This window comes from Peromyscus leucopus, chromosome 1 (genome assembly GCF_004664715.2).
Source record: "Peromyscus leucopus breed LL Stock chromosome 1, UCI_PerLeu_2.1, whole genome shotgun sequence".
In the NCBI taxonomy this organism is placed as follows: domain Eukaryota; kingdom Metazoa; phylum Chordata; class Mammalia; order Rodentia; family Cricetidae; genus Peromyscus; species Peromyscus leucopus.
Window position 1 is genome coordinate 23373510 of NC_051063.1, and position 20281 is coordinate 23393790.

Below are 20281 nucleotides of genomic sequence, written 5' to 3' on the forward strand. Positions count from 1 at the left end.
TAAGTAAAGTTAATGTCAGGGCCTGCAAGTCAGTGGTAGTCCAGGGGTAGAACACTTGCATGCATGCACAAGGCCTTGGGAGTCCTCAGCACTGCAAAAAGGAAATTTAAAAATAAATAAATGAACAAAAGTGAATAAATGTCCTGAAAAGTCATACTAGTACTTCAAGGGAAACACTTATGAGAAAGAGGAGCACGTTTTTTTGTTTTGTTTTGTTTTTTGTTTTTTGTGTAGACAGGGTTTCTCCGTGTAGCTTTGTGTCTTTCCTGGAACTCTCTTTGGAGACCAGACTGGCCTGGAACTCACGGAGATCTGCCTGGCTCTGCCTCCCGAGTGCTGGGATTAAAGGCGTGCGCCACCACCGCCCGGCCAAGAGGAGCATTTTATAGATACAAACATTTGAGTTATTTACTTGGAAAAAAGACAAGCCTGAAGTAAGTTCTGTGGGAAAAAAAACACTGTATAAATAATTGCACTGTACTGTACTGTTTTGTTTTATTTTGCTTTGTTCTGTGACAGAATCTCACTGTGTAGCGCAGGCTGCCCTTGCACTCGGTTTACGCTCTGAGTGCTGTAATCAAGGACATGAGCCACCACATCTGATTCTAATTTACTGAACTCTTGAAGTGTCTGTCCCATACCCCAAATCCATTATGTTGTCTGCCCTATTAGTATTTTCTTTAAGTGGTACTTAATAGTATTTGAGATCTCTGCACCTGAGACTTTGTTCAAACAAAAGCTTGTTGAATTTCTGTTGTAGCAGTTAACTGTATCACTGGCATAACCCTCCAGAGTGTATTTGATTGAATTTAAAGGTGAGCTTAATTTTTTTATATAAAATTTATGCATAATTTTATGGTTCATTTGAGAGTGCTGTAATTTTGAGTCTTGATTTTTTATAAGTTCATTGGGAACTTAGTCACTCCTGAAGGCCATTACAAATTTGAGCAGTAACTGCCTTACCCTTCCCCACCAAAACATTTAATTTTTTTCATTGCTCTTTATTGACGTGAATATGTAATAGCTCATTGGAATAGAAAAGTAGAGATTTTCATTTATATTAAGTACATATTTAGAACAGAATTCTCAAATTGGGTTGGTTTCATTCTTTGCCTTCCGTACATGTGTCTTGAGCTAGACTCAAACAACCTTTTAGAAATGTGGAAAGAGGGGCTATTGTATTTCTAGTCAACTGGGTTTCATTTCTTATCTGACTTGGAAATGGGCACTTTAAAATTACTTTATGTCTTTCTTCAGTTATTTTATGTGTATAAAATGAGAAGGAAAGAAAAGTTAAACTCTTAACTGCATCCAGCATTGTTTTCTAGGTTACCTTTAAAATTGTTAAACTGCTTCCACTGGATACTTAAGACTATTCATATGTGGTCAGAATAGAAGGGAATTCTCATTAATTAAATATGAGTGTTACAGTGAACTCCACTTTGAAGGATAATGAAGTTATCTAAAAGTACAGATGTCCTTCTAAAATTGAGTTACTTACCAAATATAAGCAGTGGCAACTTTGTTTTTGAGATCTTTGGTGAAAATATTTAATATATGTAATACCCCAAAATGCAAACTATTTTTAAAGTTAGCAATGTGTTTATATTATTGTCATAGCTTATTTATTGAATTGATACTTTTAAACATGGTTAGTATCATAGCATTAAAGTTTGGTTATATAGAAAATGTAACTATATTAAATGTAACATTTTCTAAGATGTTCCATAGGGAAATATTCCACATTCACATGGTAACAGCAACTTAATGTCTCTAGATAATGTTCTGTTTAGTTAACTAGTTTTTTTTTTAAAAAAAACAAATCTCATGTAAATTATATTTTAAAGTGAAATTATTAAACTTCCCCTACCTTGAATTTATCTAAAAGTACAGATGTCCTTTTAAATATATATGACCCATTGTGTTTGATTAGTGTTGCTTGCATGAGGAGCACAGATTTGGGAAAATACCCCGTCTCCCAGGCAACATTAACTACCACTATCTTCCCAGCTGTGGCTATCATGAACCCTGCCCCTGCCCGTGACAGACAATAGATGGGCCCCGTCTTGTGTGAGTGACCACAGCTGCTGTGAGTTCCTGAGTTGCCATAGCCACGTCATGTCTGGAGGACAGCTTCCATAGCACTCTTCCCTCCTCCTGTGATGTTCCGAGCCTTGGGGGTAGAGTTGACCTGTTTAGGGCTGAGCACTCGACAGTCACTCTCCGCACTTTAACCAGTTACAGGTTTCTATACCATCAGTCTTCCACTTCCAGACAAGGCCTCTTCCACCTAGGCTAGAGCAGCACTGTTCTACAGGTGTAACTATGAATATATAGAAGGTAGCTTGATGAACACAACATGTATGTTTAGCCTAACAACAGTAGTACCTTCCTCCAAGGGCCTGTAACCTCCCAAGTATAGTCATTTGACTGGATTTACAGTACCTGGCATGAGTTCTTTGCTATGGAATAGCTCTTAAGTCCAGTCTGAACTGGTTGGTTACTCCCTGACGGTTGGACCACCGTTGCACCAGTGGGTCCATCTTGCCTGACAGTTTCCGTATAAGCTATGAGCACCCAGAGTCCACAGCTAGGTATGACTGTTGATGCGTTTTCTCCCCCAGCAGCCTGCATAGCACCATCTGGCACTGTGAATGCTAGAGAAAGGAAGCTCACAGCTTGATTTCTGTGTCTTGAAACTGAAATTTGAAGTGCCTTCTGTAGAAGTTCATACAATGTAGTTCTGAACAAACAAGAACATATCTATAGGTCTCTTAGGCATATTCTTTTTTGTTTATTTTATCTGCTTCTCAGATTGCATAGTAAAATCCCTAATATAGAATGGTTACAAACTTTGTTGGTTTTCATTGTATAAATATTTAACAATTATCAGTTATCTATTTAAGTATACCAGTCAGCTTAAGTCCTCATGGTACAGTTTAAAAACCACATAGTGTGTTGACTGCTGACTCTTAAATTCTTTTCCCAAAAGTAGCACAGATCCTTTGCCTTTGTACTTTACACTAAAGTAAGCCATATTAGCTCTCTGTAAGTAGGCAAGAAGCCACTTTTTCAAAATGCTCAGATGTAAAGAATGGTCTCCTAATTAACCTCTGGTCTCTACTGCCTTTGTCTCCATCAGTTCTTCAGTATTCATTTTAAATGTTTGTTTAGTTGCTTAGAGACTAGGATTGAAAGCACAAGTTCAGATGTCAGCTCTTATTAGTTCTATGACCATTAGCAATGTTCTCAGGATTTCTTAAGTTACATGTTTTCCCTGGAAAAGTGGAGATAATAAAGTTTGCCTTCAGAAGATTACAAATGGTTGAGATACTACATATAGTACATTTCTGAACAGTTTTTCATACATGTAAATGATTAGTAGTAGTATTTTTATACTATTGAGTTGCCTCTCATAAGCTGGCTTCAGTCTTCCAGCCTCAACTTCCATGACTCTCTTCCAACCATCTGTTATAATTTATCAAATTATTGTAGCTGTAAATAATAAAGTTTTCATTAGAAAGTTCATTTTTGTCACTGTAATTTTAAATATTTTACTGTGTTTTCCTGTGCTTGGAAGGTCGAGTAGAAATGTTTCTATGAAGTTTTTGTAAGTCATTTGGAAGTTATTGAGAAATTAAGGTTTATGTAAATTTGCTTTAAAATGTTATAATGCTTCATATCTAATAAGTAAAAAGAATTTATATAAGGAATAAGAGTTTTCACTTTAAGGTAGGTAATCTTGAAAGGTACGTGACAATCAACCCAACAACAATTTGAAATATTTCTGTCTTTAATGAAAGCGAGAGATGTCCCTAACCAACCTTTGAGCTAAAGTTTAGAAGCTAAAATTGAGAAGATTAACCTGATGACTGCCTGAATATACTGACAGAAATCACTCTATTTTACTGCAAATCCAAAAAGGCCGAGAAATTAGACAGACTACTAACCACAGAGTACTATCTACACACAGTGAAATAAGGGCCATAGATTCCTTGAAAATATTTAAATAAGGAGTAAGAATCGCTTTCTTTTTATTTCACCAGATACAGGAACTACATTGTGTGGTTGACCCTTAGGGACTGTAGGCACAAAGGAGCGTTGGGTGAAATGGGAGAGCAGAGACAGTGATAGTTCAGCAAGGCCCGCTCCACTCCACTTCACCACGCCAGAACAGTTATTTAAGAGACAGCTGTGTTTGGGAACCGTGGGGGTGGGGAGGCAACTACACACAGGGGTTTCTTGTTGACTTTTTTAGTGCTAACTTGTTAAATATAAAGAAGCAGGGATTATTAGCTGTTTATGGAAAGTTTCCAGTGTGGGAACTGGGAGACTTGACAATAGAAAAGGGTGTGTGGGTGACTTAGAAGAAGACATGCAGGAAACAAAAACATTTCAAAGAAATGATATAATTGATCACTTTCAAATAGATAATTGTCTAGAGAAAGTTTGGGGGAGAGGTTCAGAAGAAATACATTACAGCTGGGCAATGGTGGCCCTTTAATCCCAGCACTCAGGAGGCAGAGGCAGGCAGGTCTCTGAGTTTGAGGTCAGCCTGGGCTACAGAATGAGTTCCAGGACAGCCAGGGCTACTCAGAGAAACTCAGTCTCAAAAGAAGAAGAAAAAGAAAGAAATTCCACAAAAGAAAGTGAAACAGTTGAGGAACCATGTGTATGGTTATAGAACAAAAGACACAAGAGAGAAAAACAGAAAATAGATTAGTATGGGATTCATTATCTAACATAACAGGAGTTCAAGAAAAAGCATATAGGATATCATAAACCCCATTAACATTTTAAGGAAACAAAGTGTGACCATCACAGACCTACACAAAGATTGAACAGGTCAAGTGCCCAGTACAGTGATGTAGGTTCACATGCTTATGGAAAGCCTATTATTTTGAAAGTTTAGAACCTACTTTTTTTAAAAAAGAAGAAAAGTAAAGACTTTGATATTGATGGGCGAGGGACAGATAAAAACCTGCAAATAAAAGTGCCACTGAGAGTGAGAGGTAATTTGCTCAGTGTTAGAACACTTACCTAGCATGCATAAGGCCCCCACACTCTATTCCAAACACACACTTATACAGACACACGCACATGCAAGCAAGTATGCATGTTTAAAAAACATTGCATCCTGGAAGAGGAGTTATTTTTTTCAATGTTGTAGCCATTGATAAATTCATGTATTCCAGTAATTAACCTCCAACTAATGCTCATTCAAGCAACCATAACTAAACTTCCGGGTTGGGTATGGATCAGAGCAGAAAGGGACTTGTGAGGAGGATGAACGTTTTCAGTGGTGGGGAAGGTGTGCAAACTAAAATATACTGGTGATTAAATCTGAGTTACCAATAATGCATCAGTGTTTCATTAAGGAAAGAAATAAATAAAAATCACTTCCCCTTGGAGTCATTTAACTAAGACCGAGTCCAGACTTGAATCCTCTACTTCTTATTCCCTCTGTCTGTTATATGAGTCTGAATCTGTGCCTGCCTGAGGGCTGTCTTGTGACTGTTTTGAATCTCTTTGTCCCTGTCTGTGTGTATCTGTCCCAGTGTGTGTCTGACTGTTGTATGAGCTGTGTGTATGAATGTGGTATCTGTCTGTGAGTGGTGTTACTGTCCCTAGTAAGGGACTTTGCTCTGTATTATTGAACAGCATAGAAAACATCACATGAAGAAGGAATGAGATACTTTACAGAAATCTTAAACAGAGTTTTACAAAGCATTAAGTTGCTGGCTCCATCTGGTCCCTATAAACCAGTTAACACATCATTGTTTATCAATCAGTAACCATATATGGTTGCTTTCAACCTTTATGGTAAGTTTTAGAAAGTTGCTTTGAACTTCTCTGTGGCTTTCAGCAAAGATATACCTGCATTATCTTGGTCAAGGGCATGGGGCAGTACATAAGATTGTAGCTATGCAATACCTTAGGTTATAAAAGTTGACTGCATGGGAAATCCAAGACAAGTAAGGTTGATTGTTCAGTTGTTCTCTTAAAGGCAAATTAAACAAATAGGCCGAGTACACAATAGGCTAGAAGTCTTAAGTCTTACATGATTTCAAGATATGTTATTAACTTTGGCTGTGAGGTCCAGTAAAAGTTCAGTCTCTTAGAATGTAAGAGACACTTTTAGAATATTGCATCACTATAAGAATGGGCATGAAAAGGGGTAATGGGTTAAAATGACCAGATTTTAGTATATACACATATGAAATTGTCAAAAACAAAAAAAAATTACAAAAAAAAAAAGATGTAGTAACATACGATTGTAATAGCATTTTGAGAGGTGGAGGCAAGAGAATCACAGATTTGATGAAGCTGGCCTGGGTTACATAGTGAGACGTCCAATGCGCACACTGTAGGTGGAGACACAAAGCCTTTAAAATACAGAGGGAAATATATTGCTTTGAGCATGTGTAAGGGAATTTTTCTTGCATACAAGAGAAAAATATGCTGAAACCCTGTACACTTATCCCCTGCACTCAGGTTATCAGCAGCGCCCTTTTCACAGAGTGAGTGCCGAACACCGACCATTCTTTCAGATGTCTCCATTTTAACTCGGGGCTTTCTCCAAGGTTGACTTATTCTTAGCAGAGCCTTCAGAGACTACTTTGGTTTTTCCTTTTTCATAAGTCTTACAACACTATTGAATTTTAAGCATTACTTTGAAAAAATGCGTGATTACCACCTTAAATGTGACTATGGTAAATTACTCATTTTCTTTTTAGAGACTGCCACATTAGCCAAGCATACTAGCTGAATACAAACCTGAATGGATAAACATCAACTAGCTTAGCTTGTCAGACATAGAAAGAATCAAATATTCCTGGTCACTGCAATAGCAAGATGACAGTAAGCCACCATCAAGTTTATATGTGGAAAAAAAAAAAAAAAAACCACACAGTTAAAAAGGAAGCAAAGCGGGTTTCTGAGCAGCAAAGTAATTTTCACAAAAGCCAGAAACCTTAAAAGCTATTGGGTCTCGTTGAACTCTTTGTATATAACTGTGGTAGTATTAACAAATTGAGTGGCAGGATTGTAGATGATTGAAAAGAGAAGTGATGTTAGCAGGCTAGTTGTTGACAAGATTGATAGCTGCCACAAAAGATAGTTTTATGTCAGTTTGACATAAGATAGTCATTTCATAAGGGAGACTCAGTTGAGACAGTGCTTCCATAAGACTAGCAGCCTATAGACAAGCCTATATAGAGCATTTTCTTGCTTAGTGATTGATGTGGAAGAGTTCTTACATGTAGGAAAATTTCTTATATACAGCCCATAAGAAAGTAGGCTGAGTAAGACATGAGCAAGCTAATAAGCAGTGTTCCTCCATGGCCTCTGCTTCAGTTCTTGCTTCCAGGTTCCTGCCTTGAGTTCCTTCCCTCACTTTCTTCAATGATGGACTATGATACGGAAATGTAAGCAAAATAAACCCTTTCTTCCTCAAGTTACCTTTGGTCATTATGGTGATATTTTATTTGTGCTGAAATGTGATTTTATTTGTATGTTAATAAATAAAGTTGCCTGGGGATCAGAGGTAAAAGCAAGCCATTTACTAGAAGTCTGGTGGTGGTGGCCCACGCCCTTAATCTGATCACATGGCAGGCAGAGTCTCTGTGTGGTCAAGGACACAGCCAAGCGGTGACCTGAACCTTTAATCCTAGTACCAACTATAGAGACCTGGAGGTCTGTATAGACAGGCAGTGATGAGGAAATCATGTGGCTGGGCTTAGAGCCAATGAGAGGGCAGAACAGGAAAGCAATAAAAAGACGTCAGACACTCACTCGACGGCAGTGAGTGGCAAGCTAAGGTGGTCTGGGCTCCTCACTAGTGCTCGATCTCTGGGCTTTTAGCTCTGCATTTATTTGGCTCTGGGTTTCTTACTTAGTAAGACTGTTTTCGAGACAGTTCTATAGTCTTTATGAGCTGTGTGCTCAGTTTCTTGGCATTGATCTAGCAATATTTTTATGTCGCCATTAATTACCATGGATTTAAATACACACACACACACACACACACACACAATTTTGTTATTTATTGCCAAGTTATTTATGAAATATCTAATTACATCCCTGAATCTGACATTAATTCTGATAAATCCCCAGAGAATAAGAATCACAGATAGGGTGTGTAATAAGGTAAAATGAACAGTTTGGACCATACACTGCTGTATGTTGTAGCTGGAGTTTTTTCCAGTCCTGCCTGGCCCACAGTCAGGACAAATCTCTCTCACCCGCCAGTCCTGCAGCTGCTTAGACCCAATCGAGTAAACACACAGAGACTTACATTGTTTACAAATTGTATGGCTGTGGCAGGCTTCTTGTTATCTACTTCTTCTGTCTTTAACCCATTTCTATAAATCTATACCTTGCCACGTGGCTTGTGGCTTACCAGTATCATACTTGTTGGTACTCATGGCAGTGGCTGCCAGCGTCTCCTGACTCAGCCTCCCTGTTCCCAGAATTCTCCTCTCTCTTTGTCCTGCCTATACTTCCTGCCTAGCTACTGGCCAATCAGCACTTTATTTGTTAACCAATCAGAACAACACATTCACAGCATAGAGAACATCCCACAGCAGTATGTGGAATGATATAGTGTATCCGAGGTTTCCCAGCTAGGGAAGCTCTCTTAGTCATTTTAAACAAAATGTTTGTTGGTTCTCTTGAGAGTTCACCATAATTTCCCCTTCCCTCCATCCCGCCTCCTCTGATTTTTCCCTCAGTCCCCCAACACAAGTTACATTAGTCAAGCTTACTTGTATCTAGTTTGTATATAAATGTTTCTACTGTGGTAGAATTCAAGTTTGATTTTCATTTGTCAATCTTTAGGATGAACACCTGGTTTGTAAGTTTGGTTATGTTTGTTTACTTGAATGTATATTAGGTACAGAGTAGGAACAAATTTAGTATCTTTGTCTCAACCTTGTGCTTTTTTTTCTCTTAGAGGAAGTCCACAAATGAAGGGGATACCTCATTTTAAGGAAGAACATTGTGCCCCAGCTCTAAATTTAGAAATGAAGAAAATATTGGATTTGCAAGCACCCATCATGAGGTACAGTATGTTGGTTAAGATTGGTCCTTTTTGACCACAAGAGTCTATGTTGGTTAATCACATGACCAACAAAAAAATTGTTTTTGTGTCGAAATTTATAAATTAAGCGTTTGTTGTATGATATAACATACTAAAAAAGATTCTGATAGAATCATACACGTTGAGGAAAAGATGAGCTGTCCCTTTCTACAGCCTCCATACATTTCTTGGAAGTGCATGTACACTTGAAAGAACATTAAGCTTCTGAATTCCAGTGTGAATAAAGGCTGTATGACAACCAGTGAGAAATACTAAAGTACCTAAAATCTATTAGTACCCAATGATTTTTTCAACTGATTTTTACAATTTAACTTTATTTTCTTAATTGTTCATGATTGACCTTTTAGTTGTTACTTAAGACAGTTGCATATTGTGTCCTCTGCATTGTGACTAATATATAGACTATACAGCTGTGAAAACAGTGAGCTCATTCCCCCAGATAAACTGTTGAGTAAAAAGCAAGATATGTATAGTAATAAGAATATCTGGCCAGGCGGTGGTGGCGCACGCCTTTAATCCCAGCACTCGGCAGGCAGAGGCAAGCGGATCTTTGTGAGTTCGAGGCCAGCCTGGACTACAGATTCAGGAAAGGCGCAAAGCTACACAGAGAAACCCTGTCTCGAAAAACAAACAAACAAAAAAGAATATCTGGTTTTAAAGGGTATTACAAGTGTGTTGTTCTAGAAGAACACATAAGAAACTAATGGACAGGGCTGGAGCTGGAAAGATGGCTCAGCTGTTAAAGGCTAGGCTCACAACCAAGAAACTAATGGACAGATTTGGGGAAGAGATTTTTTTTTACTAGGTATTTTTTAAAAATATTGAGGCATGGGGACAGCAAGATTAGCTCTGTTGGTTTTAAAAAAAAAAAAAAGTGCTTGCTTCTGAGCCTGATGACCTGAGTTACCTCCCAAGTACTCACATGGTGAAAGTAGAGAATTGATTCCCAAAGTTGTCCTCTGGCCTCCAAACACACACCACGGCATGCCCAAGCATCTCCCCACCAACCACTAGGTAAATAAATAATGTGAAACAATTTAAAAAAAATAAAAAGACTGAACATATAACTATAAAATGAATCTATTGGACTATATAAATGTAATTTCTATTTCTTAAAAGACCTTTCTGATTTATAGTTCTGACAAAGGGCTTCTTGCATTGTTTCTTTTGTTAAAATAACACTGGAATAAACTGTACGAGATTGGCCTGCAAGTGGTGAACTGTTGTCGTTGCCCTGTTTAGTCTGTCGTCTTCTTCCTTAATCCTCCCATGGAAAAGAATGTCTTTGTTATTTGCTTAAATGTGATTTGCTTAAACTAAACAATTTAGTTTAGCTTATTCACTGTGTTGATCAAAGATTGCTGATCATTTCAGATTTTATTTACTCAGGATGGAAACCTTTTCAAGAATATAACTTGAGATGACTCAGTGGGTAAGAACGCTTGCTGCATAAACATGAGACCTAAGTTCAAATACTCAGCACCCACATAAAAATATGCATAGTCATGTACAAGGCTGTAGCTCGATTGCTGTGATGGACAGACAGGAGAATTGCTAGGGATTGCTGGCTGCTAGCCTAGCTCCAATTCAGTTGAAGACCCTTTCTCAAGGAAGTAAGGTGTAGGGTGATAGAGTGGTTACACAACTTGGCCTACACATACACAAACACACACACACACACACACCACACACACACACACGTAAAATTTTTATAGACTATTACTTGATGCAGATGGAATTTTAAATATATGTGGGTACCAAACTAGGTAGAACAATCCAACTTGGTTTTATGCCTCCACCTGGTGGTCAAGCCATGTAACACATGGAAATAGGAAAAAGCTTTTCCAAAAGAATTTCTGGGACTGTAAGTGTAGCTCAGTAGTAGAACCTGTTTTCACCATGCTCAAAGCCCAGTGTCAAGTTCTAGCACCACCAAAGAGAAGGGAGGAATTGCTTCCAACTGTATGACTGTGCCGGATAGTTTATGTCAACTTGACACAAACTACAGTATCTGAGAGGAGGGAGCCTTAATTAAGAAAATGCCTCCATAAGATAGAGCTGCAGGCAGTAGAGTATTTTCTTAATTAGTGATTGATGGGAGAAGGAAGGCCCAGCTCATTGTGGATGGGGCCACATTGCTGGTGATCCTTGGTTCTATAAGAAAGCAGGCTAAAAAATCCATAGGGAGCATGCCAGTAAACAACACCCCTCCATGGCCTCTGAGTCAGCTCCTGCCTTCAAGTTCCTGCCCTGTTTGAGTTCCTGTCCTGACTTCCTTCAATGATGAACTGTGATAAGTAACATAAGCCAAATAAACCCTTTCCTCTCCAACTTTTTGGTCATAGTGTTTCTTCACAGCAATAGAAACCCTAACCAAGACAGTGACTTTCACCTCTGTAAGAGTAGATTCTGAAACTTTAGGTAGTTGGGAGTTTCAGATTTCTCTCAAACTAACAAAAAATTACATATTAAAAAAAACTATTAGCTGGTCTAATATAAACTTCCTGGAAATTCCCTATAGATTTGTGAAATGAGAGAGAAGACACTGAAAGATTATATAATCAGCTTTTTTCTACTATCACAATCAACGTAATCAATTAAAATTGGGGATACTGGTTATAATATTGCTTATAGGAGCAAAAGTACTGTTATCTTTTATTTTTGATTAAATAAAAAAGTAAAGATTAATACTAAACATCCATCTGTTATTGCTTGAATACAAAGAATGTTTAAAAGATTAAAAATTTATAAGTTTTAATAATTGCTTAATCAGAAACACTATTCTACTTCAAATTATGTGACAGCATGTGATGACATGCATCATATTCCTTACTAACTTATTAATCATTTAGAACTCAATATCCTAAATTGAAAAATACCTATGCTTGAAAAAATGAATAATCTGTGGAGCCAATGGTGCATTAGTCTCATTCAGAACATACCTGCAGTGAGTTTGTGTGTTTTTTATATGTACTTACAACTAAGGATGATATTCAGAATATTTTAAGAACCAGTATAGCATGAAAAGACCTAATTTGTTGGGCATGATACTTGTTCTAAAAATTAAATGACAATTGGGGGGCTTAAGACAAGGCCCATTTTTAAACTTTTTGGAGAAATATTCATTACTTTATCAACTGACATTAGCCATTGTTTAACAAGTTTGTTTACTTTTAATTGAAAAGCGTGAATGGTATATCTTACATTTTCATGTAGTAGGTGTTTGTGTGTGTGTGAGGTGGGGGAGGGAAGGAGAGAGGGGGGAAAGATTGAGATTGATTAACATCTAGTGCTTTCCCAGTTGCTCTCCATATTATTTTGAGATGGGGTCACTCACTGAACCTAGAGCTCAACCATTTGCTTAGACTGGCTGGTCAGCAGACTTCAGAGATCCACCTAGATCTACTTCCCAACACTCCCAGCACTAGGATTACACATGTATGCTGCTGCCACACCTGGACATTTTAAGTGGGTAGTAGGAATCTCAACTCAGATCTTATGCTTGTGTCCCAGAACAGAATCTGGCCTTCGTGGGGAGAGAGCATTGCAGAGAGTGAGGGACAGGCCAGCAGCCACATGACCCTGGCTTTCCCCACGCTGCTCTCCCACTCTCCCAGACCTGCAAGGAGGCAAGCGTTACCAACTGGGCTGTCTTCTCAGCCCTCACATAGTCTTTGTCATGTATAACACAATTATTTTATGTCATTATCTGCTAATCCAACATTGGGGTTGTATAACAGTATTTATATTGATGAACTTTTTTTCCCTCTGGTTCACATTTTTCTATCTCTGTATCTGGTCATTTTTGTTGCAGCTTTGTTTATTGTAATGTAGAGATTATAAGCTCTATTAATTTTCAGGTATATTGTCACTACATGTGGCTACTGTTATCAGATTGTACAGGTAAAGAATTTCTATTTTTGAGAACTTTATTAGACAATGCCAGAGGATTGTTTGTTCATGTACATTCTGTGGTTTCAGTTTGTCATCCTTTGGTTGGTTACATCTATTTTTCCTCTTTAGTGGCATCAATCACATCATGCTGACTTCTTAGTCTTCTTTAATTTGTTGCCTCATTTCAATTTTTTAATATAGATTAAAATTATAAAGTTATAGACAGGTAGTGTTCTATAAGGATTCAATGATCTGCTTTGCTAAAGCATTTAGCTAAAGCTAAAAATTTTGTCATTTTTGTTTTGTTTTTATTATTCTGTTTTAGGTGACAGTCTCACTGTGTAATTCCTGACTATCCTGGGAACTTACACAGTGTAGACCAGGCTAGCTTCAAACTTAAGAGTTTTAAGTTTTCTTACCTTACAGATGTTTGGCCTTGCTTGCAGAAGCTTACTCACTGTCTGCCTGCCTGCCCTCCCTCTCTTCCTCCCTCCCAACTACCCCCCTTTTAGTGTCTTCTTTCTTTTTTTCTGAAACAGAGTCTTACTGTGTAACCCTGGCTGGCTTGGAAATCACTTTGTAGACCAGGCTAGCTTTGAACCCACAAAGATCCACCTGCCTCTGCCTCCTGAGTGCTACAAATAAAGGTGTGTGCTACCATACCTGGCTTGCAGAAGCAATTTTTGAAAGCAGTTATATTTATACTCATTGCCTCCCCAGTATGCTTTCTTAAGTTAATTGACGTAAGTTGCTTGCTTCCCCCCAGTTTACAGTCTGTGCTGGAAGACCTCCTTGTGGCGACTTCTGATGGACTTCTTCATCTTATTCATTGGGAAGGGATGACAAATGGAAGGAAAGCCATCAATCTTTCTACAGTACCATTTTCAGTAGATCTTCAGTCATCTAGAGGTACTTATACTTTCCATATGAGCTGGAACCCATTTAATATATGACATATGGTTTATTACCAAAATATATGAAGTAGTAGTGGATTATAACCCACTCTGTTTCCGTATTTTTCATTAGTAGGTTCATTCCTTGGCTTTGCAGATGTGCACATTAAAGATATGGAATACTGTGCCACGCTTGATGGGTTCGCTGTGGTGTTTAATGATGGTAAAGTTGGATTTATTACACCAGTGTCCAGTAGATTTACTGCAGAGGTATGGATTGTGTATTCTGAATTATTTTATTTGCATATATTAATTTTGCTTTGTTATCAAATCCTGTGTTCTCTTACTTTGCATATTTTTTATTCAAATTATAAGACAGTTACAGTGTTATTAACTTTATCCTGTGGGAAATTACTATTTGCTTCAATCTTCTCCAACCCCAAAACAAAATCTTTCCATCTTTCCAATAAAGTTAGTTTTAGTAGGTTACTAGCCATTGTTTATAGGATAGTCAGTATGTAAATTCTGTTGATACCAAGCTGTAAAATATGTTTTCCTTTTCTGCTGATTTTTATTTCCACTGGGAGTTAATAATTCTTTTGTTCTTTGTGTTTAATTCTGTGTGTATGTGTGTGCCTTTGCTTATGCACACATGCATGTTTATATATGTGCAGGGTGTGTGTGCTTGTACAAGCCAGAAGACAACCTAGGCTGACATTCTCAGTCACTGTAAAGCTTGCTTTTTGAGCTAGAATCTCTCTGGTCCAGAGCTTACAAAGTAGATGAGACCAGCCAGCCAGTGAGTCTTCACCTCCAGCACTGGGGCTGGCCAGTGAGTCTTCACCTCCAGCGCTGGGGCTGGCCAGTGAGTCTTCACCTCCAGCACTGGGGCTGGCCAGTGAGTCTTCACCTCCAGCACTTGGGGCTGGCCAGTGAGTCTTCACCTCCAGCGCTGGGCTGGCCAGTGAGTCTTCACCTCCAGCGCTGGGGCTGGCCAGTGAGTCTTCACCTCCAGCACTGGGGCTGGCCAGTGAGTCTTCACCTCCAGCACTTGGGGCTGGCCAGTGAGTCTTCACCTCCAGCGCTGGGCTGGCCAGTGAGTCTTCACCTCCAGCGCTGGGCTGGCCAGTGAGTCTTCACCTCCAACGCTGGGATCCCAAGCACACGACAGCCAGAGCTGGCTTTTTACATGGTCTGGGGATCGAACTCAGGTCCTCACGCTCGCACAGCATGCGTTTGACTGAGCTGTTACCTGGCCATTACCTCATTCTTCATATACTTACCACTTAACCCCAAACTGATTGTCGGTGCGGGAGGGTCTTCTCCATTCTTTAAACCACTAGGTGCTTATTTAATCTTCTTTAAGAAATTTCTGTTGGAGCTTTCTGGACAACTCCAGACTAGACTTCTCCAGACTGGTTGCTTTAACAAAGATAAGTTTTCTGGTTTTTCATCATCATCATCATCATCATCATCATCATCATCATCATCTCAAGAGTCTCTTTCTTCTTTTAATTATATGTCCTTTGATAGTTATTGATTTTTGACTTTTAGGTAGTAAATGTGTAGGTTTTGCTGCCATTTGAGATCCAAACTAAAATTGAATTACTCTGTTTTGGTATTCTTTTCTTCTGCTCCTTTCCTCCCTCCCCCCTTTGTAGCTCCAGTGTTTCTTATAACAGAGTTCTGAAGTCCTTTTCAGAGGATCTGTAGACCTGACCACCTAATACTCTGATATTTGAGTTCTGGAAGAGTTAAAAACTAGCAGGTTCAAGATGGAAACTTGGACTTTTCTTTGATGTTCACTGTTTCTCTCAAAGGAAAAATGTTCAGCTTTCTATTGGAGTAGAAGTTGAGTCTTTGTTATTTATTCATATCAGGAGTGTGCTCAGAGAGGATCCAAGTCTTAACTAGACTTTGAACCAACTCTACCATTCTTTTAGAGACATCCAAATTCCCAGCCCTTTTGTGTACCCAGTAGTTCGAAGTGAGCCATTTCTAAGCATTCGTTACCATTTGTGTGCTCCTCAACTTCTATAGTTGGCTAATGTCTTTCGTTTTTTTCTTTGTCTTCACTACTTTGTGCTTCTTGGGAGAAAATACTTAGATGATAGTCTTTGTAAGAGATTTCTTATCAATGTAAGAGATTTCATTGGTGAAACCAAATGATACCTTGTTAAACTGAATCTTTCATTGAATGAGAACTATTTGAACTACAATAAGTTTAGGGGAACACTTTTTAAACTTTTAACTCTTTTTCTTGTTGTAGCAACTTCATGGAGTTTGGCCACAAGATGTTATTGATGGGACATGTGTAGCAGTAAATAATAAGTACCGACTGATGGCATTTGGTTGTGCAAGGTAAGATGTAGACTTTGACTCTGAGTTAAACTTAAGGTATCTTAACAGACTTAGAGACTTGATTATGCCTGCTGTAATTATCAGTCATTTTCATATAAAATATAAAGAAAGGTGTTTCATTATTTTGAAGCAAAGGTAAAGAATAGATTTTAGAGCCTGAACATTTTAATTTGTAAAGTGAGATGTTTTAAACTGTAGAAAGCTGAGATACAACTAAAAAAGAATAAATAATTTAAAATCTAGGGTCTTAACCATTAATCCTTTAAGATATCAGTGTTAATATTGCCTTTACATGAGTATGTAATTTTATTTAGTGAATATTCTTAAAGCTCACATATAAAATCAATTTTTGCTGCAATTCATGTAATGGAGAGTTTTAAAATAAAATTGAAACCTGAACACTGTGACATATGTTTATAATCCAAGCATTCAGGAGGCTGAGGCAAGAGGATCAGGAATTTGAGAATATTGATAATAGCCAGGGTTACATAGTGAGGTCCAGACCAGTCTTAGTAAATTCCTTTAAAAAGGGGGTGGGGGAGGCTAAAAAGAAGGAAAAAATTTTTATGTTCATGGATTTGATTTGGTCATATTCTATGTAGAATTTAAAAATATATGGTTATAAGTACATTTTTCTTGTGTTTCTCCTTTATCTGAACCTTATAGGTATGCAAAATTATGTTTGTCTCATAAAGCAAGTTGAAGAGGAGGGTATTTGTGTAGAACACAATATGTACTTGTTGTCCATGTTAATGCATATTGTTAAAGTTCATTCTTTCAATGTTATAGATGTGGTACTGTATGAATATACCAGTTTATTTTTCCTTCCTCATGTTGCTATGTGTTAAGGTTGTTTCCATTGTTTTTCAGTTATATACAGTCGTATAGTAAACAACATGTGTTTCCTGGAAAATGTTAGGAATTTCTAGAGTATTTAGAAAGGGAATGGCTAGACTGCAGCCTATGCATCTGTTCAGATTGATGAGATGACTATTAATTACTCACAGAATAGTTTTCTAATTTGTACACCTTTCCCTAGAGCATAGACTCCCATGATAATGCCTTTTCTATTTATTTGTCATTTTTCACTAAGTGTTGTTTTCACAGTGGTTCTGTGCAAGTTTATACGATAGATAACACTACTGGAGCCATGCTGCTGTCTCATAAATTAGAGCTAACAGCAAAACAGTATCCTGGTGAGTATTTGTAATGTCTCTCTTGATCTGTGAGACGCCTCCAATGGATGGCTGAAAGCACAGGTATACTGAACTCTGTATACTGTTTCTCCCTTACACATACAGTGAGTTTTGTTTATCAATTAGGCATAAGAAGAGATACTCTGTATATTAGTTACTTTTCTCATTGTTGTGACAAAATGCCTTACAAAAGCAGCTTAAGAATGGAAGATTTGGGGGCTGGAGAGATGGCTCATCAGTTAAGAGCACTGGCTGCTCTTCCAGAGGACATGAGTTCAAATCCCAGCACCCACATGGCAGCTTACAACCATCTATAATTTCAGTTCCAGAAGAAAGATGCTTTCTTCTGGCTTCTACAGGCATCAGTCATTCAAGTGGTCTATTACATGTAGACAAAACACCCATGCATGTAAAATATTGTGGGGAAAATGTAAAGGAAGCGTTTCTTTGGGTTTACAGTTCAAGGGGTACAGCCTGTCATGATGGGGAGAGCATGGTGACAGGAAGATGAGGCAGCACTGGTTACAGAGTGTCTGTCGTCAGGAAGTAGAAAGATGAGTTCTGGGTTCACGCTGCTGTCCTGTTTGTAGTCAGTCCTGGCCCCGGCCTCCCGCTGATAGGACAGTGCTGGCCGTCCTCAAGGAGTCTTTCTGGAAATACCCTCACACATGCCCAGAGGCATGTTCCCACAGGATGACGTGAAGATGAGCCCTTTTATTTGATCAGCCACAGTGTGTGCATGTATTGCACTATCACTGTGTGTCCTATAAACAACACAGTTAAAATAACCAACACCTTAAAAATAAGTGAGAATAAAATAGAACAATTAGAACTAAATGGACTCTTTATCTCAAACTTTTTTTTTCTTAATTTTCGGGAGTATGTGGGTTCTTGGCTTTGTCTACTATACCCGACTTCAGCAGTAAGCCCTCAAGTATCATAGTACGAGTTAATCTATGATTATATTTTATATCTTATTCCAGAAAACTCAAGGGGTTTAAAAAAAAAAAAAAAGAGGAAGACTTTTTATAGCTGGTGTCCCTTTCTCTTAGCTCAGGTTCTTCAACTCTATTAGATTCTTGGCAGCCTCCTCTCCATTAGCAAATATAGCGCGCGCGCGCACACACACACACACACACACACACTAGTTTTTCAGAGTAAACCAATTTTCAATTCTATGTCACCATGCAGTTTCTAAGAAATGACTCAACAATTGTTTTTGGAGGCTCCTTGCTTAAGGTCTTCATGTGGGCTTGGCATTTCCTGGTGTGGTGTGTCAATCTGTTTTTTCTGCTCGTATCATAAACTAACAGGTTTAATGCCTTTTCTGTTTTAATAGTGCATTTATTACATACTAGAGTAAAAACTCTTACAATTTTAGGTATGATAGTAAAACCAGTACATGTTGATTTTTCATCAGTTTCACATGAGAAGATTTTTTTTTTTTAAGACAAGTCTTTTTTTAAGACAAGTCTTTTTTAAAGACAAGCATGTTAGCCCTGGCTGTCTGAAACTCTTAGCCCAGGTTGGCCTTGAGTTATAGCAGCCGTCTTGCCTCAGCCTCCCAAGTGGGATTTGTTCTTAGCAAAGTCAACATACACTTTTTTTCCTTTCCTTAAGAACTTCCATCTTTTGTTATAACAGCTCTTCTTTGCTCTTTTTTGTCTAGCTAAGCTGCCAGCACTCACCTTTGTGTTTTATGGCCTTAAGAAAAATAAGGGTTACTTGAATGCAAGGCTCTACTATACTGAAACAGCTTGTTTAATTGACTTTTGATTTTTTTACTTCTTGAATTTTTCCATTTAATACTCTGAGGCCACAGTTAATCTTGGGTAGTTGTTAAGTATGAAAATGAAACCACAGATAGGGGGACTACTGTGCTGGTGATGCTATCAGCATGAGACACATGTCACAGCGTGCATGTTGAGGGCAGAGGGCAACTTTAGAGAGTTGGTTCTCTGTGCGACCATGGGTCATAGGGATCAAGCTCAGGTCCTTGGACTTGGCGTGACAAGCACTTTTTCCCCACCAGTGTATCTCACCAGCTCTCTCTTATTTCTTTAGCTATAAAAAGAATGGTTGTGTGCCAGGCAGTGGTGGCACACACCTTTAATCCCACCACTTGGGAGGCTGAGGCAAGCAGATCTGAGTTCAAGGTCAGCCTGGTCTACAAAGTAAATTCCGGGACAGCCAGGGCAAAACAGAGAAACTCTGACTTGAACAAAAACAAACAAAAAGGTTGTTTTATAGTCTGTCTCCATTAGTCCTAGTATCCAAAGACTTTGAGTCTACCTCTGCTGTGTCTTATTTCTTAGGATTTGTTTGTTTATTTTAGGATATTTTACTGAAACCTGGTGTTTCTTGACAGTTGTTTGTGGAAACTTCAGGGCCTGGATTACATTGTATTTCTTGCAGAGGTCACTTGAGGGATACTACACTGTTCTGCACCCTTTGTTGTATTCTCTGTATAAGTGTTTTGTTTTTTCAACCACATTAATTACACAAATTCTAAATCAGAATGAGAACTGAGTTGATATGTGACTAAGAGCTATCATGGGACTTTTGTTTCTGTTCTGTGGAATAGATAAAATATGGAAAATTTCCCTGCCTCATCTGCATGGCAGTTTATCTCTTATTCTCCTTTGTACCATGGATATAGCCTTTACAATCTTGGCATTGCCAGGTTTCTTTACTAGATTTCCTGGTGTGGGTAAGCTCTGAACTTTATCCTCTGATTTCACATGCTGTGTGAGTCACCAGTAATGACAGATTCTCAGTTTGACAGATGAATTCAGAGGGAAAGTACTTTGTCCTAGTATTTTGGGACGTTCAACATC

General features: G+C 38.3%; 1 protein-coding gene across 14 annotated transcripts in view; it reads left to right on the plus strand.

Moving 5' to 3' along the window:
- Positions 1-20281, plus strand: part of Ric1 (RIC1 homolog, RAB6A GEF complex partner 1) — a 117733-nt gene that overhangs the window by 42575 nt on the left and 54877 nt on the right. For 13 of the 14 annotated variants that reach the window (XR_005091482.1, XR_005091484.1, XR_005091485.1 and 10 more), the window contains 5 exons: positions 8954-9061; positions 13761-13903; positions 14021-14157; positions 16157-16248; positions 17356-17444. Coding sequence is in view for 4 of the 14 variants with exons in the window: in XM_028894578.2 (XP_028750411.1) it covers positions 8954-9061; positions 13761-13903; positions 14021-14157; positions 16157-16248; positions 17356-17444 (569 nt within the window). In the remaining 10 variants the exon portion in view is untranslated. The remainder of the gene's footprint in view (positions 1-8953; positions 9062-13760; positions 13904-14020; positions 14158-16156; positions 16249-17355; positions 17445-20281) is intronic. The other variant, XM_028894570.2, reaches the window with a different exon arrangement.